The following is a 23,066-nucleotide window of genomic DNA, read 5'->3' on the forward strand; positions in this document are numbered from 1 at the left end:
AAAATAAATATTGTTCAGATCCAGTTTCTTACAAGCTTTTTAGTTTATGTATCCCTTTTTTTAAGTACATGGTATCTTCTATAAAGTTCATGGAATCCTTTTTGCAGTTCATGATATTCTATTCATCAGTTCATTGTATTCTTTTTTAGTTCCTGATATCACTTTTTTAATTTAGTGGTATCCTTTTTTTCAAGGTATACTTATTTTTAAGTTTGTGGTATAGTTTTAAGTTCATGGTATCTTATTTTGAAGTCATGGTATCTATTTTTCAGTTCATGGTATCTTTTTTTTTAGTTTATGGTATCCTTTTTTCAGTTCAACTTCATGGTGTTCTTTTTTTTTAGCATTTTATCATACTTTTGTGAAGTTGCAAGATGCATTCCAATTCTCAGTTTCATGCAAATCTTGACAATCAAATCCATGCTTTCAAACAAACAGACAATCAACAAAACTCCATGCTATCAAACTAACAAATGAACAAACATTTTGTTAATATAATTTATTTTATTGAACATTTTATTGATTAAAATGTACACAATTTAACATTACTGTAATCAATTTTAGGCATTTCACATAACAACTTCATTTAAACCATTCATTTGAATATTCTACTCAATCAAGTTTATAAAATTGAATATAATAATGATATCTAAATAAAATAGGATGAAACATGTAAAACAAATTTTGTATGAAGAAAAGATTCTAAAGATATAAAATTTGACCAAAAAGGGTCACTTCTTTTAGGCATCCAATGATTTCTTGCTTTCAACCTTTATAAGAATGGTTTAAAAAATCAACGAAACTCTGTCATGCATTTGATCAATTATCAACAATAATATTAGTAACTAGTAACATTCTATTAATTAACAATCTAACTTCAATTAACTAACTACTAAAACTATAACATATCACATTCATCAGGGAGATTCACAACCTTATTACACATGTCATACATTTTGATTTCTAAAAATTCATAATATAACTTCTGATTATAAAAAAAATATTTCAATAAAGGAATTTTTCAGCAGCTAATGATATAAATATAATAAAAATATATAGTATTCATAATTATAACATAACATATGGTTAAAAAATGTAAAATGTCATTTATATAAAAATCACATTATAATTTGATATGTAAATAAATCTTTTCATCACATATTTAGCTTGAGTATGATATCTAAAAGTCAAAATAAATTTAACAACTTGATTTGATAACTTAATTTGATTAAATGGACCAGGTTCTTTAGAAATTAATTTAAAACTTGATTCGATAATTAAATTGGACCAAATGGACGTAAACAATGATTCCTCAAAATGCTCATTTCAATTTTGTCATAATGAAAGCGATTAATTTAGTTATGTAATATCTACAGGGATGAACTTTAATAGGAACCCCTATATAAATATGAAAAAAAGGGGTAATTATCAAATTTGTAATGGATCCTTGTTTGGTTATCTTCCAGACATGGATTATAAGTCTATTTTCTTATTATGCACCTTTTAAATACATTGGCAAATGCAATACATTGTCCTTTACGGAAGAAGGCTGCCATGAGATCTAAACATGAACAATAATGACTGATTAAGGATTTTCTTTATCTTAAGGACCATATTAGGCCATACATGTATTAAGCTAGAGATAAAATGTCCTAATCAAAACCTTAATCTTTAGTAAAAAAAAAATGTTGGTCCCTAAGTTAAAGAATGCCCATGGGTGAGACTGTGAAAATCATTTACCAAGTTAGAAATAATTGTAAAGTTTATTTATTTGGATGGGTTATCCTATAGAAATTCATTCAAATAGGTTTATATTTGATTCACACACATAAAGGCACATGCTTTGATGAAAATGTAAACAATTCTAATAAGACAATCATGGTCAATTTTGCTCTGATTATAAATCGTAATATGAAAAGTAATATGGTCTTCTTTCACATTTTTATGAGAATTTTTAGTGAAGGAAGACCACATTTATCACTGCCTTAGCAGTATGTAATTTATAAGGTCATAGAAATTATAAATCTTTTATTTACAATTTTGCCATTTCTTGTCACCGATAAAAAGAAGCAAGTAATTTGTGACCAAAATGTCAAGCTCCATGAATTATACACAGATATATGTTTGAACAAAAACAAAAAAACAAAGCATTCACAATTGTTTTCAAGACATCATGCTGTTAATAATCAAACTTTTGTCAATTCGGGTTGCATATCCAAACCTACCAAATGGACTCTTTGGAATAACTGATTCAGATGTCTCCAATGGTTTGGAAACTCCAATGTCATTTTCAGCAGTTACTCTAAACATGTATTGTTTTCCGTCCATTAATCTACTTGGTGTTATAGTTGTGGTTGGTGCTTTGACAGATCCTACTTTAGTCCATTGTGATCGGTTCTGTTCACGCATGTCTACATGGTATTGTTTAATATCTGATCCACCATCATCTTTAGGTGGTTGCCATGACAGTGTGACACTATCTTTGAGAAGGTCTGTGACCTCTATTGGTCCTTCAGGGGGACCAGGGATGTCTACAATGAAACAAAATAATGTCAGTCTGGAAGCAAATAAAATTTGTTACAACTTACAAAATGTACTAATTATAGTCCTTGAGTTTGGAAAAAATCCAAAACAGCAGTTTTTATAAGCTTCATTTCACCTTAGAATACAAAAATATGAAAACCTTAAACATTTTTCTATATAAATTCTAAAATTGTTTTTAGAAACAGGAAATATGACATTTATAAAAAAAATATTGATCAAACACTATTATACACTTTACTTTCTATCAAATAAATACACAAATATTACTGACCTGTGACCTCTACATCGAAGGTTGCCTTGGCATCACCAGCCTCATTTTCAGCCATGATTGCATACATGCCATCATCTTCTCTGGTAGCTTTCTTGACTTGTAAAGTACTTCCTGTGGGGGTAGTATCAAGGTTAAGACGACTTGATGGTTTGATGGTCTGGTCATCTTTACACCATGTGACAGAAGGTTTAGGAATTCCACTCACTGTTACTGGAATTCTTAGTGATGTTCCACTGCGTAGAGTGATTAAGTCTCTAAATTTATTATCATATTCCAGTTTTGGTGCAGCTGAAATGAAAGTCAGTTATAAAATTTCAAGTAATCCTTTTATTTAATTCTATTAACATTATAAATTCAGTGATGATTTAGTACTTTTGAAGTAAATAATCAAACATTATGTGGTATGTTATATCCATAAATCAGGATCATTTTGCTCAACACTGTTCTTCTGTATGCCAATAACTATGTATTTTAACATAAAAATATTGAGAATTAAAGGCCAGTAATAGCTGAATCTTCTTTAAAAGCAAATCAGAATCATCTATATGGTCATTTTAAATTATGAATCAACTAATGAATCTATATACCTTTGAAACAGCTATTGGCTAATGTATGATCTTTACAGTACAAATATAACGTGAAACTAATGTAAAACATATGTAAGAAGCCAGATAATTTCTCTTACCCTGAACCTCTAGTTGTCCTGAGGTTGAGACAGAACCTAAATCATTGGAGGCCTCACATTTGTATGTCCCAGCATCCTTCTCTGTGACCTCTCTCAAGGTCAATGAGGCTACCATGTTGTCATAGCTAGTCTCATATTTCTTAGTGGAAGGAATGGTTTTGTTGTCTTTGGACCTGCAATTATATTTTCACATTTATTTTGAGTTATTATTCCATTGAATTATCTTGAAGGATATTTATTATGAATCATATCAATAGTAAATCAAGAAATTATTGCAAGGAAATTATGAAAAACAGAGGAAATTTGCTAAACATATTTAACTTCAGGACCTATATTGGTTCAAATCATACCTTATCTATTTGAATTTTTCTGATTTTTTTTTTGTCAGCTAGTATATCTTTTGAAACATTAAAATCAAGTAAAAAGTGTCTTATTATGGTTTTTTACTAAAAATGCAAACAATTTCTTTCTTCATAATCAATAGCTTATTTCAAATTTGCTTACCATTCCACAGATGGTTGTGGCTGTCCGTTGATTTTACATTCCAATGTTGTGGCTTCTCCAAGTAAGACAGACACATCTGGGATTCCCTCGAGTACTGATGGTGCTTCTCCAACTGTAAAATAGGACATTAATATAGTGCCATACAATAATGTAAAAACTTTATTCAATACAAAAAATGTACATGCATTACTCAATAGTTTCTTATTTTATGTCTTCTGTTTATAAATGTTCATTAGATGTAAACTATTACATGTCTTTGTCAACATCTCAGTACAACAAGTCATGGATGCAATTTGCAATTTCAGAATCTAATGCATTCTATGTAATATTTTCAAAAGTGAACTCCAAAACATTAAAATTGGTTAAAAACATTCTCAACAATTGAAATTCAACAAATGATGTAAATTTATTTTCATTTTGATGTACAAAAACAATGAGGTTACCCAAAGTCCTTTAGATTAAGAAAAGATGAATTATTGTTGAAGTTTTAAAAATATTACTGAAATAATGTGACAATATTTCCCATAAAAACTTGATTATTCCATTAATGACTTACTTATTGGTTCCTTGGCTAAGACAGGACCTGTAGATGGTGAAGGTTTACTTAATCCAGCCTTGTTCTCAGCAAGAACACGGAACTCATACTCAAATCCTTCAGTTAGATCTTTTATTGTGAAGGCACAATCTGGTACCTGGATGTTATGTGTGACTGGTACCCATTTATGTGACCTTGGTGGTTTGGATTCAATGACATAATTGAAGATAGGACTTCCTCCATCTTTTTCTGGTGCTACCCATTTAAGAGAGATGGAATTCTTAGTAACTTCTGTTATTTCCGGCTGTCTTGGTGCATCTGGTTTTTCTATTTCAAATAAAAAGACAAAATATGAAACTGGTAATCTAAATAACTGGTCTTTAGTGGAACTAATATTCATATGTTGATGTAATTGTTTCATATATTTACAATAAAACATTGATCACTTAGGATACTTACTGTAAATTCGGAAATTTGTTCAATGATTTTATCATTGTAAAAATTGCGTTTTGATAGATTTCATCATTTCTTCATTTTCTAAAAAACTTTCTGCAATTTGAAATCTATGAAAAAATCTCTGAATTTACATAATCTTTTTTGGCTTAAGTTTTTGATTTTTAACAATAAACTTTTTGTACATCTATAAAGCTCTCTTAACATTGCTTACCAAATTGATTTTTAGCCAAGATTGGTCCAGTTGGTTGACTTGGCTTGCCGATACCAGCAGCATTTTCTGCTGACACACGGAACTCATATTTAGATCCTTCAACTAAGTCCATAGCTGTAAACATTGTATCTGAGAGGGATTTCTTGTTGACTTTTGTCCATCTTGTACTGTCAGCTGGTTTACGTTCTACCATGTAACCAATGACAGGAGAACCTCCATTGTTTTCTGGTTGTTCCCAAGTCAAGGTCATAGATGATTTTGTAATTTCTGATGGCTGTAGATTCTGTGGTGCATCGGGGACATCTGAAAAATAGGGTCAATAGTATTCATGTATAAACATTATCTAAGAAGGTTTTTTTTACACAAATTTTAATGTCATATTGTTTGGATGAAATTAGTTTTAATGCGGATATTTGATAGGGATATGTTGGTAATTGCTGTATAAATCATGTTTGTCTAGTATCTACTTTTGTTTATATTGATTTTGATGCAGTTATACATCTTAAAATTCTCGAATATAAATCAAAACATTTCCTGTAAATTATTTCCTCAATTTTGACAAACTTGTGTACATACCAAATGGACTCTTAGCAACAGTGCCTTTGTCCATTTCTGCTGGTTCACTTGAACCGATCTCATTTTTAGCTATAACACGGAAGTAATATTCATTTCCTTCCAATAGCTTCATAACATTGTAAGAGAATGTGGATTTATCAACTTTGTCAACCGGTGTCCAGGTGTTTCTCTTGGCATCACGTTTTTCAATGATGTAATCTGTAATGTCACATCCCCCCAAGTCACTGGGTTGTTCCCATGACAACAAGGCAGAATCTTTCTGGACTTCAGGTACAGATAAGTTGTTTGGTTTGGATGGTTTGTCTATAAAACAAATAACATTTGGTTGCAAAAAAATTTATTATATATATAAATTATTGGCAAGCATGTTCTATAGGGTTTAACATATAATAAATTATGTATATTTTTCTTCAACTTATTCAGAAATTTTGAATAAAAAATTTATATTATCAACACAAATCAAAATAATAATTTCATACTTATTTTCCTAATAGATATTCAAAACTTTGATTAGTTTAAAGATGAACAATTTAACTTTATATGAATCTACAATATCATTTCCAGTTGTTGTTTTTTAGTCTGAAAAACAGATATTCACCTTTAACAACTATTTCAAAGTCAGCTTCAGCTTTTCCAACAACATTTTCTGCTGTAATTTTATAATTTCCAGCGTCCTCTAGTGTGGCATTCTTTATGGTCAGGATAGAGAACTCTTCTGTTGTTTCCATTGTAAGACGTGGTGACTTTTCTATTGTTTCTCCATTTAGAAGCCATGCGACTTTAGGTGATGGTATACCACTGATGTTAACAGTCAATGACAAAGAGCCTCCTGCCTTGATGGACTGCTTACTCTTCAGTTTGTTGTCATAATCAAGTTGAGGGAGAGCTGCAAAGAAACAAAATATCAATAAGCATTTGTTCTTAGGTATCAATTCATTTAGACCTCTGAGCAGTTACTAATCTTGACTAAAACTTCAATAATGAGTCATTTTATGAATGTCTGGATTGATAGGGGGCCTTTATTTTATTTATTTTTTTCTATACTCTTTACATTTTTTGTCTATTATACTCTCTTCTTTATATTTTAGCATCCCATTATTCTCTTGTCCTAATTTTTGGGGTTAATTTTTCTGCAGATATGGCTCTTATTCTAAAACCTTATTCAGATTTTCTGGTTATGTTGTGTTTTGGTTCTTTTTTTAAATGGTATGCAAACCAGAAAGTCATAAAAAGTAATTTTGACATCTTATTAAGAGAAACCAAAACAAACTCACTATGTACAGAGAGTGTTCCTTCTGTTTGTACTTGTCCAATGATATTGGTTGCCTGGCAACTGTAAACACCAGCATCATCTGGTTTGGTTTGATGGATGGTAAGGCCAGCAACCTCATCTTCATAACTCATCTCATATTTAGGGCTCTTTTTCACCTCCTTCTTACCCTTAAACCTGTGGTACAAATGAAACATTCATATATAGTTTTCAGTTACTATTAAAGATGCTATCAAATAAGTAACAATGCAATGACAGTAAGTTTATAAATATATTGAGTTTTTATCTCAAGCTTAGAATTTTTTTTTTTACTAAGATTAAGTACAATATATGAATTATAAATATATGAAAACTGAAAACATCTTTCTCTGCACATTTATTAAATATGGTTAAAAATGATTAACAGGCCTAATGGAACACCATTCAATACTTATTTCTGATTGTAAAGAAACCTCTAATTAAACCACTTACCATGTGATTTCTGCCTCTGGTTCTCCCAGTAGGAGATCACATTCTAGGGTGGCATCATTAGGTGATACAATGGTGGTATCTTGTAAGGGTTCCAGGAGTTTTGGTGCTTCTCCAACTGGAAAATAAACCATACATTAAATCTCAAATATTACTCATTTTATAAAAATGTAAACACTTAACTGTATTAAATTCAGGAGTAAACTATTTTCTCACTAATGCATTTATGATGTTTAGAAGTTAATAAAAAAATTATAACATTACAAATGAAATACAAATTATGACTGTATTATACATATTCCTAACGCCTATCAAGGTAATCATTTATCAAAATGAAATTTCAGGTACATTATGTATATCATGTTTGACCTCAAGTTAGATTTAACAGTTTGAAATTTTACATACCCAAAGGAGCCTCTACTTTAACAGGTTTGGTAGGTTCTGAGGCCTCACCAACACCTGCTTTGTTCTGTGCTGCCACACGGAACTCTAGCTGACTTCCCTCCTTTAGACCGGTCACACTGAAGGTTGTCTCAGTCACAGTCTGAGTCTCATTGGCCTTGATCCAACGGAAGGCATCGACAGGTTTGTATTCAATGACATAATTAGTGATAGGAGCACCTCCATCTTCAGCAGGTGGAGCCCATTTAAGAGCAACTGAGGAATTGTCAGTTCCCATAATTTCTGGGGCCTCTGGTTTTCCAGGTTTTGCTGAAAAATAATAACATTGTAAAATCTAAATGTTTTTTTCTATATTCCATCTTAATTTAGATAAATTATCTCTTATTTTCTTTTTCTTTTCTAAAAAATGGAAAGAAAACTCCTAGTTGTGTCACTTTTGAGAGTCAAACTGCCTTTTCTGTATTAACCCAAAGCTAACATTAACAATTGATGAAAGTCTTTTTTAGAGGAACAATAAAAAACTTACTCCATGGATTCTTGGCCTTGTATGTTTCTGATGGTTCACTAGGATTACTGGGTCCTGCTTTATTGACAGCTTTGACCCTGAATATATAAGTATTGTCTTCAACAAGGTCAGAAAGGTCATAGGTTGTTCCTTCTATTATATCTTTGTTGACAGGAGCCCATCGAGGACTGAAGCCAGATTGTCTCTCCAGTTGATAACCAGTGATTGGAGCACCTCCATCATTGGCTGGTGGTTGCCATGACACTGTACAGGATGTTGCTATCATATCAGATGCTGTTGGTGCTGCAGGTACATCTGGAACAGCTGTAATACAGTTTTTAATCAATTATATTTAAAATATGCATTAAGGAATAAAAAAAATCAATGTTTTTTGTTAAACTTTCCAACTCTTTGTTTAGAAAATTGTCCATTTATCTTTAATGATACAGGATTAAGAAAGAATTTATTTTTAAGCAGTTCGATATTTCTAATTTAGACAAAACCTGTTACACTGTGCATCCAATCTTTAGGGCCAAATATTATTTATTTGGCAAGTATTTACACCATTTAAGTACATTTAAGAATTACAAATGATGATGAAATTAATTAGTAAAATGCAAACCATTACGACTTGGATCTTCTCTTATATCAATATAAATGTTCTACAGTTCAGTACTTACTGAATGGATTTTTGGCAGTAATTGGTTCTTTAAATTCTACTGGTTCACTCATTCCTATTTCATTCTGAGCAAACACACGGAAGTAATACTGGTTTCCTTCCAATAACTTGCCAACAGTATATTCTAGGTCCTTGACCTTTTCTACTTCCTGCCAAGATCGTCTGTTAAATTCTCTTTTCTCTATGAGGTATCCTGTGATGTCACTTCCTCCGTTGTCCTCTGGGGCCTCCCATTTTAGTGTGATAGAATCAGCTAATATCTCTGGGGCTGTCAGATTTTGAGGTGGGCTTGGTTTGTCTGTAACGAAAATGATTTTTTTTCTATGGAAAACATAATTTTTTTATTCCACTTGTAATGATATTTGAATAGCAAGGTGTATGAGCTAAAAAAATACAAAATAAACTATTTAATAAAATTGAAGTATTTCATGTATATTTAAATGTACCTGAACAATTATGTAAACTGAAAATTTTCAGTATATGTTTAAGGTAAAGGAACAGTAAATGGGCTATGTCGTAGATTTTGCTACAAAATTGCATACAACCTTGGCTCGTTGAACTACAACTGAAAATCGAAAAAATAATACATTTATCTCTTTTATTTGCTGAAAAGTTGCAGATTGATTTCTCTTAATATGGGTGAACATTTGTATAGAAAGCACATAAAATCGGCGAAAAACCTTCTAACATTTGTCTTAAAATCGCCAAATCTCTAATTCTACTCCATAGATTTTTCTTAAAAAACTATATATTGTTGACACATAAATTTCTGTTTTAATGATATAAAATAATCATAGGGTCACCGACTTCGTTTTTTATCTAATAATCAATTTGTTACCTTATTGGTAGTGAAAAACGTCAAAAATCAACGTTTTACGGCCTGCAACGCGATAACGTTACGATTATTTCGAAGTTTTGTTGGATTTTTTCACAAAGAACGCAACTTTGAATGATGTATACTGTAAAAACGAAGTCGGTGACCCTATCTTTATTTTGCATCATTATAACGGAAATTTATGTATCAACAACATACAGTTTATTAGGAAAAATCTATGGAGCAGATTTAGAGATTTGGCGATTTTAAGACAAATTTTAGAAGAGTTTTCGCCGATTTTATGTGCTCTCTATACAAATGTTCACCCATTTTGTAAGAATTCAATCAGCAATATTTCAAATGATAATTGAGATAAATGCATTATTATTTCGATTTTCAGTTGAAGTTCATCGAGCCAGAGCTGTATGCCAAATTTTACTGAAATCGAAGACATAGCCCATTTACTGTAACTTGACCTTAATGTACTTTTTCATTATATTGTTATTACCTGTTTGCATTAGAGTAACAGCATCAAAATCAAAAACTTTATTCATACCTAGAACAATCATTTTGATGTCGACTGATGTTTTTCCTCTAGGATTCTCCAAGGTTAGTTTATAATTTCCTGCGTCTGGTCGTTTGGCCTTTGCAAGCCTCATTGTGGTCATGTTATGAATAGTCTGTGTTTCTAATCTCTTGTCCTTGGGTAGTTCCCCATCATTAAATGTCCAGATGACCTTGGGTTGAGGATTACCCTTGAATGGTATTTCGAAAGCAGTTGACTGGCCAGCTTTCAATGTGATAGACTCCTGGAAGTTCTTGTCCAGGAAGAGCTCAGGTGCAACTAAAATAAACAAATGGACACTTTAATTCTCATTCATAAATTTAAATGTTTAACAAAATAAAATTTTCAATCAGGTTGTATTCAGACTTTTGCAAAACATTGGAATTACATATCAACAAAAAGTTAGTATTCCACAGTTCACAAAAATTGGAACTGAAGAAAATAAATGAATTCACAGTAGTCATCATATAATACTTGTACAAAAAAATCAAAAAGGTCTTACACTTCTAAATATTGTAGATATTAAGATTTTTGAGTTATTCAAAATTTAGCATTTTAACTTTCTTTATGTTTTCATTTTCAACAGTAAATGATTTTTAAACAAACTAACCTTCTACGATGAGTTCTGCCTCTGAGTTCTTTCCCCTAGCAATGATAGAGTAGTCTCCCTCATCTTCACCGTCCACGTCACAGATCTCTAGTCTGTGTACTGGACCCTCAACCACCATCTTATATTTTTTGTCTGATGGGAGAGCTTTGTTGTCTTTAAACCATTTGACTGTGATATTAGGTTTCGATAGTTCACATTCAAATATTGCCTTGGATGGAATTTCATGAACTTCAACGTCTGTGAGTTTTCTGACAAATTCAACTGCTTCTTCTAAAATATTAAATTAAATTGTTTTAGACTTAAAAAAACAACAAAAATAAGAAATATTAGTTAAACGTTTCTACCGAAGGTAATTCGTGTTCAAAGAAAAATGCTTTTAAATGTCTTTTAAGATTTGAAACAATTAAATGAAATCTTTATTTCTCTGTCTTTCTAAAGCATGTTATCAAGGTCTATATCATATTTTATTTTCTTGGCTTTGTTTTTTTCTTTGTTCTACAGATATTATTGTGTACTAGTATGACTATGTAAAATCAACAGTTTTAAAAATAAACATCATACCTTCAACAAAGAGTTTTGCTTTGGATACTTTATCTCCAATTTTAACAGAGTATTCATTTTGATCATCCATTGTAACAGACTGCATGACAAGTTTGTGAGTGTTCTTATCACAGGTAGTTGTTATTCTGTTGTCCTTTGGCAGTGCTTTGCCTTTACATAACCACTTAGCTGGTAGATCTGATCTGGAAACTGCACATTCTAGAGTAGCTTCTTGACCTTCCATGACCTCAATGTCAGAAAGTGGCTTAGTAAATTGTAGAGGTAGTTCTGTCGAAAAAAAATACCATTAAAATGTAAGACTAGTTATAGGGGACTGATGTGTGTAAAAGTTTCCTATAAAGTTTGAAAAATATTTTTGACAGAAAAGAATCAATAAATGCTTAGAATATCTTTGAAATAAAAACTAATGAATTTGCCTGATACAAGACTAAAAAATACTTTTCTTGTAGCTTATAATTGTCTTTTGGATTCACATTTTGATCAATAAAAGCTTTTGTTTATTCTCAAACTTCCTAATGTAGAGTGTGGTCGAAAATGACATGGAAAAGGAATATACTATACTTTTTTTTAAACAACTGAAATACACCAAAAAGTCACCATAAACTTCATTAATAAATTTTTAGTAGACATTTTATGGTTTACCTTGGACTTTGACCTTTGCTTGAGAATATTTGTCCTCGATTTGGAATTTGTAAAGTCCAGCATCTTCTAATGTTGCCTCTGTAATCTTCAGTGTGTGAACAGTCTCCTGTGTTGTTATATGTATGTTCTCTGAGGTTTCTACCTCTTCTTTGTCCTTGAACCATTTGGCCTTAATGTTGGGTTTGTTGACCTCACAGGTCAAGGTCACTTGTTCCTTTTCACTGACCTCTACTTTTTGTAATGGTTTCACAATTTTCAGAGGTAGTTCTGTAAGAATTAAAATAAAAGCTCCATTAAAAATATGTATTCAGCAAGATATTATAAATTTTGAAACTTCATAAATCATTCATCTTTGATTGAATTAAATCTTTTCACTATCTTTTTTTTCATAATACAAATACTAAAATCAGGAGATATAATTCAATTGCCAATGCCACAATTATCAATATAAACTAAGAGACAAGAAAGTGAACAGGTCATTGAAGGGGCCTTCAACAATGAGAAAAATACATTTCTTAAAACATTGCTAACAAAGATCACAAAATGTAAAACAAGTAAAAAAAAATCTAGCAGTCTCATTTATAAGCTTGTTTTATTTCAATAAACAGAAGGGTTTCAACCCAAAAGTAAATTATGTTGAAATAATTTTTAAAAAATGCAATAAACATTACATCTGTAAATGGAAAATAATATAGTGAAATTTAAAATATCAGAGTACATGTATCGTCAAAATGCTAAAATATAATTCATAACAGAATTCATGCAGAAAAACATGTCATTGGCATTGAAAACCACCAACATTTCAAGATCAAATGGGGATCCAGGATATTAAAAAAGGGGGCCCACAGGCCCCAAACAAAACAAAATTGTAGTGAAACTGGTAAAAAGTCTGGACTAACCATAAATAGAGCTCCTTAAAGTCACTCCAGCTTATTTTAATTAAGCAAAAGGTAATACACATTTCAAAGTTACCGGTAAAAGCATATTAAAATCTGGGTGTAAAACTGTTTTTCACCTTTTTTTGAAATATTAACTTCTTTCATAGACCTTTTTTTAAGTAAAAAATAATTAATAGCAGTCTCTGTGAAATATTTCTACATAATAAAATGTGATATATTTTAGGGAACAGCCACCAACAGAGATTAAATGCATATAATCTGAACAAATGCAAGTTTATCTAAAATAAAGTTTGAACATGCAAAATATCAATGTGAAAATATTGGTTAATATCTTTGTGTATACTGGCCTACATTTAAAACGGAATATTTTTTTTTCAAATATCACTAAAGATTTCCATGCTGTGAAATGTTATAAATTGAGCTATCTCACTAAAAGGTAATTCTACGGTGATTTCTAGCTGCCTACTAAGATGTATAAATGATTCATGAGTTAATATTTTCCATTCTTTTATACCTTTAACCCTTAGTCTAGCAGTGGTTTCTTTATCATCAATTTTTACAGTGTATCTTCCAACATCTTCTTTTGATATTTTAGGCAGATATAAAAGATGGCGTGTGCCATCCACACGGATGTCATAACCATCAGAAACAGTTATAGGCTCGCCATCTTTGAACCAATTAGCTCTGGCCCAAGGACGGGAAACTTCACATTCAAACACAGCAGTTCCCTTCTCTGGCACAATTAAATCATGCAGGCGAGTCACAAGCTCAGCTGGGGGTTCTGGGAAAAAGTCACATGATAAAATGAAAATGAGGAATCTGGGATTGCAAAAGGATGATTCTATCAGTAATTTACAAATTAATACAGTTTCAATATCAAAACAAAAAACATGGTTAAGGGTTTAAATTCATATCACATTCTTCTAAGGTCAAATTATTCAATGAAGTTTTAGAAATATTCAGACTGATTAATCAACTCATCCAAAGGGACCGTGTCACTTCAGTTCAATACTAAAGCAAACAGCAAAATTCATAAGTACCTTTTTCACACACTGAAATTAAAAATTCTTGGTAGAAAAACTCAAACATGCTTTAAAACTCCAAACCCTTACCATCAACAAGCAGAGTAGTGGCACATTTAGCTCCTTCAATGGTTACAGAGTATTTCCCTTCATCTTCCAATGATGTTGAGTGAAGAATGAGTTGGTGGATGGTGCTATACACAACCAGTTCTACCCGGTCTGATCCAGTTATTTCTTGGTCGTCCAGGAACCACTTAGCAACAAGGTCTGGTTTATTGACCTCACATTCAAGTGTGGCTGGTTCCTTTTCCATTACCTGTACTTCCTTCAATGGCCTGAGGAATTCTACTGGTCCCTCTGTTGAAATAAACGAACAATCTTTATTAATTGAATTTATAGAAACAGTTGACCAATTTGTGTCATGCTCAATTTATTCCCTCCATAACCTATTCCTGATAATGTAAATACTCTTTTTAAATATAAGACATAATGGACAGTTTTTAAATTCCAAGGCAAAAATTTTCGGGATTAAATTTTTTCAGAAATTTTTGGGTACATTGCAGTCAAGGATTCTTTCAAAATAAACAATGTTATAAAAAATGTGATTCTTTTACTGGGGTAATCAATTAAGTTTTTGAGGATTTATCAAACTTAAATGGACAATAATGAGTTAGTTAAGGAGGAAAGATAACCAACCTTCCACATAGAGTTGAGACTTAGATGTCTGTCCCTCAACCTCCACTGTGTACTCTGCCTCGTCGTCTAAAACAGCAGATTTTATGATAAGACGATGGGTTTTGTCATAGGTAACAAACTTAACATTGTCATCCTGTTTCATTTCTTGGCCATTCTTGAACCATTTGCCTGGTTTGTTGGCTTTAGACACCTCACATTCCAAACAAACAGTTTCTTTTTCAGTAACCGTGACATCAGCCAATGGTTTAGTGAATTCTGTTGGTAGTTCTAGTAATAGAAAACATCAGTTTATTGAGATTTGTTACATATAATGGAGACAAGGAATTTTATAGATCCAATGCAAATTAGGTTGTGGATTCAAATTTGGGATGGCATGTCTAACTGGAAATATTCATTACAAATCATTTTAATATGTCATAAGATTTTAAAATTATACAAATGTATAATTGGAGTAAGGAATTTGGAATTGTTACAGATTTCAATATAGATTTTTTTCCCCATGAAATAAAGACAGCTAGAAAAAATACATTTGACATGACAGCTTTCATAGTAAATTCCTCAAAAACCACATCATATAAAATTTCACGCACTTGGGATTAGTATATATTGACAATATACATAAATGATCTTGTGTGGTTTCTGAGAGAGTTACCCACCTTCTACAACAATCTTGGCCTCGGTTGACACATCACCACACACCAGTTTGTAGACACCAGTGTCATGTAGGTTCACATCAGTCAGAACCAGTTGGTGTGTGAACATGTCAACATTGAAATGGATGTGTTCGTCAGGCTTAATTTCTTTGATATCTTTGAACCACTTAACAGGTTTGTTTGGTCGAGTCAGTTCACATTCTAAGATCACTTGTTCCTTTTCTTTCACAGTGACATCCTTTAGTGGTTTCTTCACTCCAGTTGGTAGTTCTACAAATAAATCATTGTTATTCATATCTTAAGATGCTGTGCATGTTTAAAATCTTTTTTCTAATTATTTTTATGATCTTGTTTTTAAAATTCTGCAAAGTTTTGAAACAAACATTGTATTAAACTCAAATTCTTTTTTATGATATACGTCTTAATTAGAGTAAACAGAAAATCCAATTTCAATGCTGGCAGGTAATAGCTAATTTGAAGAGGGTAATGTACATTTGTAAAGAAAAAAACATATATTACAAGTGACAAAACTAACCCATTTAAATCGAAAGAATATATAGCTGAGAATGGAAATAGGGAATGTTTCAAAGAAACAACCCAACCAAAGAGCAGAAAATAGCTAAAGAACACCAATGGGTCTTCAACACAGCGAGAAAATCCTGCACCCTGATGCGTGCTTCATAAGATAAGATGATATAATGTGTTACCTTGAATGACAAGTTTAGCTTCTGTAGCCACATCCCCACAAACACATGTGTAATCTCCCTTGTCATCTAGACTGACATTGTCTATTGACATCTGATGTGTGGACAGGTCAGCAGAGAAGTGGACGTGGTCATCAGGGACAATATCCTTCCCATCTTTGGTCCATTTGACAGGTTTGTTAGGTTTAGATAGTTCACATTCCAATATAACTTGGTCTTCTTCCTTGGCTGTGATGTCTTTTAGAGGTCTCTTGAATTCTGCTGGTAATTCTGTGGAAAGCATTATTATATTGTCATTCTGAGCATGCATTGAATATTTGTCACTGGACGTTAAACAATTGTCAATTTCACACACATTTTATATCTATGCTGCCTTTTTCTTAAAGTGTGATTGTTAGGTTAAAAAAATATATATTACTAACAATACTGGTAACATTCAATACATTTGAAATATGTCCTTTAACTTTTTCGATTTAACCTTATTTTCCATGCCATAATATATGTATATATTTATTTTACTGTTTATAAACATCCTGTGATATTATATTTGTCAATAAGTAATTTTAAAACATACCATCTATACCAAGAGTTGCCTCCGTAGTTACAGAGCCACATACACAAGTATATGTGCCACTGTCCTCTAGTGTGGCATCATCAATGATGAGTCGATGAATGTTTCCATCAGATACGAATCTGATTCTATCACTAGGCACCAGTTCCACACCATCTTTGAGCCATCTAACAGGAATATTTGGTTTGTTCAGTTCACATTCCAGTATAACTGAGTCTTTTTCTTTTGATATCTTGTTCATAAGTTTTTTGATAAAGCTGGGTGTCAGTTCTGTAAAAAATTGATAAACATACAAATACATGACGTATATGCTATTTTCAGTTCTACGAGACTGAATTTTTCCAAATACAATCCTAAAAAAAAATCTATAATAATCTTAGAAAGTCTCATCAAGAGTATATCATACCTTACATTCTAACATTATTTTTTCATATCATAATTAGAACCTGAGACTTTTGGTTTCCATTGACCTGAGGGTTTTTCAAATCACACATGTCACACACAATGAAGTTGTTATCATATGTTTACATTATGAAATTTCTTATTTTCTGTGAGCTTACCTCTGATTCTAATTGCAGCAGAACTTTCAATATTCTCAGTAATTTCTATGGTATATTCGCCCTCATCCTCAGGGATAGCTTCCATAATCTGTAGGACATGCCTATAACGATCACATAATATCTTGATACGATCGCTAGGTGTCAATGGTTTACGATTTTTCAGCCATCTGACCTTGACATCTGGGCGACTCAATGTACATTCTAGTTGAATCATTTCACCTTCGTTTACGTCAGTATCACTCAATCTGTGAGTAAATCCAGCTGCAGTTTCTGTAATACAAAATATTTTAAATTTTAGATTGTGATATGTCTGATCTGTTTTTTTTTTTAACTTAAAGAATTTATATTACATTGATTGATTCACATTTATTCTTTTTCTAGATATTTAGAGTTTTGAAAGTACATTACCTTCTATGAGAACCAGTCCAGATGACTCCTTATAGAGTACTCACCTTCTATAAGAACCAGTCCAGTGGACTCCTCTGAACCAATCATAATGGTGTATTCAGCTTCATCATCTAAAGTGACGTCTGGTATGGTAAGGATGTGACGATTACCATCAACTGTGATCTCGTAACCATCAGTGATAGTTATCTGCTCTCCATCCTTCAGCCACATAGCAACAACTCCAGGCTTGTTGACCTCACAAACCAAGGTCAAAGTGTCACCTTCCACAGAGTTGTATCTCTCACTAAGTGGTTTGGTAATTTTCAATGGTTTTTCTAAAAACAAAAGTAAAATATGAGAATTCTTATATCTGCTATATGTCTTGCAAAACATGAATAAATGCTGAATGAAGCCATCTTAATATTGCAGTTTTAAAATCTCAAATTTTGATGTTTGTAAATTCATCCAGAGTTATTGTACATACCTTCAACAAACAATGGTGCTTTGCTAGTCTTGTCCTTGACCTGTACAGTATATTCTGCTCGGTCATCAATGTCAGCTTTGGGTATAATCAATTTATGGACCTTGCCCTTTGTTTCAGTTTGCATATGGTCAGATGGGACGATTTCTTTGCCATCTTTGTACCATTTGGCTGGTGCCATTTCATCAGTGGTCTCACATGTGAAGGTCACGCTCTCTCCCTCCAGGACAGTGGCTTCCTCCAGAGGTATAATGAATTGTACTGGGGCCTCTAAAATAATCAATTCAGTCAAATTATCATCAAATTTGCAATGAAACAATAGACACAATGTAATTTATAACAGAAATATCCAATCAAATGCAACAAATCAAATAGACCAAAATCATTAATTTTGTAATATTAAAGCATGCGAGTTAGGTGTACTAATTATTCATTCATTAGTACACATTAGTACAGGAAAATCATGCTACTAAGGCATAACTGTTCTTATAAATTATTTACACACACTTTCAATATCTTTCAACTTAAAACTTTAAAATGTTCGGTGCTTGCTTTCAACACAATTTAATTTATATCAAGAAATTTGTGTATATAAGTCTTGTTTGAGGTTTTTTTAATGTAGGTATTTTACTATGTTAACTCTGCAGACAATTATCTGGTTCAAGGCCGTAACTACCCTTGAGGCAAGTGAGGCAATTGCCTCACTAAAATTTCGACACTGAATTTTTTTATACATATATATATATAAATATAATAGGCATTTGTTGTTCTGTCTCAACCTTAATTTCTATAACTTGTCATCATTCCTTTCTAAACTATTCTTTCTAAATATAAATCAGCATCTCAACGGGTGATGTCTCGATAACATTAACCAAACATAGTAACGATAATCATCATTGATCTCTAGTTAAAAAGAGGCTCTTGTAGAAAAAGGAAAATCGCAACTAAAGGTAAAGAAAGAATAATTTCATTAGAACAATCCAAAAACGATAAGTAGACTGACAAATCAAGTACTGAGCATTGTAAGGGAGCAGTCCTGTCTGCGTATATTCACTTCATGAACTTTAATCTTTCTCTTTACAGATAAATAAAATATAAATAATATGGTACATGCATGGATTAGTTTTTATCCATGTTTCTTTAACCTTAAAAATTGAAAGAATATCCCATATTCCAGTTAGATATTATTGAGGAATGGTAGAACCTTTAACACAGGATTTTGTCTTTACTTATTCGGGACTACGGAATTTCGTTTCTTTATATTCGGGGTTTCGGAATCGGACACTCCCAAACCCTAACCCTAAAATTTATAGATTCTGGAACTAAAATACCACCAACTATTTCCAGAAATAATTTGAAATTACGGACCTACATGTAAACGTCAAAAACTCCAATCCAGTTCCCCTGTACCCATATCATATACTTACTCTATAGATAGAATCATATACATGTATCTTATCTCATTCTATCCCTAGTTTGTCTACTCTTTGTCAGCACAAAAGCGAGTTTAATATTTTGTAACTGCGACTGTATGATATGGTGCTTACATGAAAGCTTAATTCCCTTTTACAAACACAACTGTTATACTACCGATGCTGCTACCAAATTCCTGATGGAGAAGGAATTGAAAGAAGACATTGATCATTGTGTTGATGATAATTAGCTACTTTTAGAAAAACAGATTGCCCTGAAACGACTGGAAACTTGGAAAAGAGCCTGCATGAGGGGCGAGAGATTGTGCGGTCTTGCCATGCTCCATGTTCATCGCGATAAGGATATCAGCAGACCAAATTATGATTCTGAAACGATTTGACTGAACCGGCCATAGAAAAGTTTGACAAACTCTACTGAATCGATGTTTGTTAGATATGTTCTGGCAGCAGACTTAAATCAGTGATATTTGGATGATTATCAAGATTACATATAAATTTAAGTAAAGTTGTTAAAAATTTGGTGTTAGTAAATGTCTTAAAATATGAAAAATTTATATAAAAAGTGTACAAATTCAAAACATTATGAAACTCTCTAAAAATGCCTAGAATGCAGGATTTTGCACCATTCATTTCATACCCTCCAAAAAAAATTTTCGCCTCGCTTCGCTCGGCTCAATTCTTTTGCCTCACTAAAATAAGATGCCTAGTTACGGCCTTGTGGTTCATTCAAGACCCAAATTACAAACACTATGTGAAAACAATCCTGAATATGGTATATGAAAGTGAAATCACTTATAAGAATTTCTAGAAAACTTCAAGGCCAGAAAAGAATGTTTGACAATATGCATAGCTCTTAATTATCCTTATCCCTACATGGTATGAATAATGTTAACAAATAATACCAAAGACCTTCCATCAAAACTTAAAAAACATTTAAAGTAAAATCTACCTTGTTAAGCATTAGAGTTAAAGCATAAGTATTTATTTATTTTATCTCATTAATTGGAAGAACAAAAAGCATAGCATCCTGGACCATATGGAACAGGATTAACCTTCTCTTTTTTTTCAATTCATTGAATTTAAATATTTCTTTTTCTAGAAAAACATTTCTACTAATAGTAGGAATGGTATTGAGATCAACAGAATTGATTTTAATGCAAATTAACTAGAATGTTTTTTAAAAATCATGGTGTGTAAAACATTCAATTTAATAACTACAAGTTTTGTAAGATATTGGTCAATCAAAAAGAAATGATTTTGGCAAGCGAGTTATTACGAAATGTAGTTTTACAAACCTCCCATGGTCAAGTGGTCACCATGCATATTTCTTTTCCGTCCAATCACAACACAGTAACTGCCATAATCAGCCATGCATAAATCATGAATAATTAAACCATGCACACATTCAGCTTCTACGAACTCATACTTGTCAGAAGGATATAATTCGTGCTCGTCTTTGTACCAATCGACGAGAATATCACTTTTTGATACTGAGCACATAAATGACGCTATATGTTCGTGTCTTTTTCTCAATCGACTGACAGTTAGTGTCATATTAAGAGGTAGATCTGGAAGGCAAAAATCCCATGCACACAACATATGTAGAATGTATGTCCAAATCAGCAGTAGTTACATTTATTTTAATAAATTATACAAGTTTTGTTTAAAATATAAAAAGAAGTTAATATCACAGATACTTTCTAATCTAAATCTACAGCCCATTTCAATCATAAGAACTCCAAACTTCTATCTCTTTTATACATTTTAATATTTTTCAAATAGTTTTAAATAGATCAACCATCCTACATCTTCTTATTTTTTTTATTCTGTCTCAAACTATATATTTTTCCCTCCCTTTTCTCCAAAATAAATACATTATCAAGTTCCTATGCTGCCTAATGTGTTTATATGAATTCAATTAACTTAGAAAAAAAATATTTTTAAATTAATGTCACTGGAATGTATTCAATCAATAAAGTTTAAACCATCAAATATCAAAAACATGCAATAAATATATAAATAATCTTGAATATATGAATATATGTAGATCTATGTACAATTATAAATGTTTTAAAAATATCTTAATAAATTTGCAAATCATCACTATCACAGAAGTGTTTTAATCAATATATAGATCCCTGAGATTCTGAAAAATGATCCGAGTCATCAATATCACTTTCTACTCTACTGTACATCCCTTCGACCAACAAAAAAGCAGATGTGCGCTTATCACCAACAATAAGGGAATATTCGGCCTCATCATCAAAATTTAAATTGACTATCGTTAAACTGTGCATGCAACTATCCCATGTCATTCGATATTTGTCTGAATCTTCTAATATGTCGTTTCCTTTCAGCCATATTGCTTCAGTAGTGCGACGAGAAAGTTCACAAGACATTGTTGCATTCTGCTGTTCAAAACCTTCCGTTTGTTTTAGAGGTGTTACTATGGAAACGGGTGATGCTGGAAGGAAAACAGGGATAGACACACATCAAACACAAAATGCAAGAATTCACAACATGCATAAAACATACACACCCAGAAGTGAAATAGTGAATACACAATTTAACACATCAGAAAAATTATTATTTTTCTAAAAATGTGCTTAATTTTCATCTGATTTTCGAAAAATGGTGAAATAAAGTGTCCAGGTAGATATTGGTACAATAAAATTGGTGATCCTCATCAAATATTTTTTCCATGGAATATTAATTTAAAAGAAGGACTTAATTTTGTGGTATGATTGCCAATGAGACAAATATCTACCAAAGTTGAAAGGAAGCGGATGCTAAACTCTCTTGAAAAGGATTTGAATATTCCAAATAATCATTTAATCATAATTTATTTTTTTATCAAAAGTAACATGATATTTAAAAGATTAAATCAATTAACATCTTCTGAATGTGTATCAGTGATTAATTACTATTTGATCAAACTTTTGCATTTATTCATCTGAATATAAATAGAAGTAATATGCTTGTTATGGCTTAAGCATGCGAAATGATAATAAAGTCATTTTTCTGATAATATTTAAACAGTTTAATAATACATGTCAATTTAATTGTTGTTAAAGTATATCACTTTTATTGCTTAGTACTAAAATTCGATTGGATTTTCTTAAATTTTTCTTTAAAATAAAGATCTTAATTTCAGCTTTTTCTGTTTCACTCTGTACTTTTTAATGTGTATAAATAATTCACACAATATATATAATTTTCAAGTAATATTTTAGACTTTTCAGAAGTGCAGAAATTCTTTTACATGAAGTTATTTACGTGTTTTCATGAATATAAAGCAACAAAGAGAGTTTTGCAGAGTGTAGGTTAATATCTCATAACATCTTTCCTGAAGTATTCATTTG

General features: G+C 31.6%; 1 protein-coding gene across 1 annotated transcript in view; it reads right to left on the reverse strand.

Annotated features, from left to right (window-relative positions):
- Positions 1 to 23,066, reverse strand: part of LOC134694149 (titin-like) — a 210,078-nt gene that overhangs the window by 59,192 nt on the left and 127,820 nt on the right. Inside the window, exons 88-115 of the mRNA XM_063555147.1 lie at positions 21,833 to 22,168; positions 21,000 to 21,329; positions 18,275 to 18,541; positions 17,856 to 18,125; positions 17,404 to 17,673; positions 16,847 to 17,113; positions 16,276 to 16,542; positions 15,572 to 15,838; positions 14,916 to 15,182; positions 14,310 to 14,576; positions 13,712 to 13,978; positions 12,299 to 12,565; positions 11,657 to 11,923; positions 11,096 to 11,365; positions 10,477 to 10,764; positions 9,108 to 9,404; positions 8,449 to 8,751; positions 7,926 to 8,231; positions 7,524 to 7,638; positions 7,057 to 7,229; positions 6,381 to 6,668; positions 5,783 to 6,085; positions 5,207 to 5,509; positions 4,561 to 4,866; positions 4,005 to 4,116; positions 3,501 to 3,673; positions 2,816 to 3,103; positions 2,226 to 2,531 (exon numbers count right to left, since the gene is read on the reverse strand). Of these exons, the coding sequence (XP_063411217.1) occupies positions 2,226 to 2,531; positions 2,816 to 3,103; positions 3,501 to 3,673; positions 4,005 to 4,116; positions 4,561 to 4,866; positions 5,207 to 5,509; positions 5,783 to 6,085; positions 6,381 to 6,668; positions 7,057 to 7,229; positions 7,524 to 7,638; positions 7,926 to 8,231; positions 8,449 to 8,751; positions 9,108 to 9,404; positions 10,477 to 10,764; positions 11,096 to 11,365; positions 11,657 to 11,923; positions 12,299 to 12,565; positions 13,712 to 13,978; positions 14,310 to 14,576; positions 14,916 to 15,182; positions 15,572 to 15,838; positions 16,276 to 16,542; positions 16,847 to 17,113; positions 17,404 to 17,673; positions 17,856 to 18,125; positions 18,275 to 18,541; positions 21,000 to 21,329; positions 21,833 to 22,168 (7,440 nt within the window). The remainder of the gene's footprint in view (positions 1 to 2,225; positions 2,532 to 2,815; positions 3,104 to 3,500; positions 3,674 to 4,004; positions 4,117 to 4,560; positions 4,867 to 5,206; positions 5,510 to 5,782; positions 6,086 to 6,380; positions 6,669 to 7,056; positions 7,230 to 7,523; positions 7,639 to 7,925; positions 8,232 to 8,448; positions 8,752 to 9,107; positions 9,405 to 10,476; positions 10,765 to 11,095; positions 11,366 to 11,656; positions 11,924 to 12,298; positions 12,566 to 13,711; positions 13,979 to 14,309; positions 14,577 to 14,915; positions 15,183 to 15,571; positions 15,839 to 16,275; positions 16,543 to 16,846; positions 17,114 to 17,403; positions 17,674 to 17,855; positions 18,126 to 18,274; positions 18,542 to 20,999; positions 21,330 to 21,832; positions 22,169 to 23,066) is intronic.

Source organism: Mytilus trossulus, chromosome 13, assembly GCF_036588685.1.
Source record: "Mytilus trossulus isolate FHL-02 chromosome 13, PNRI_Mtr1.1.1.hap1, whole genome shotgun sequence".
Taxonomy (NCBI): Eukaryota; Metazoa; Mollusca; class Bivalvia; order Mytilida; family Mytilidae; genus Mytilus; species Mytilus trossulus.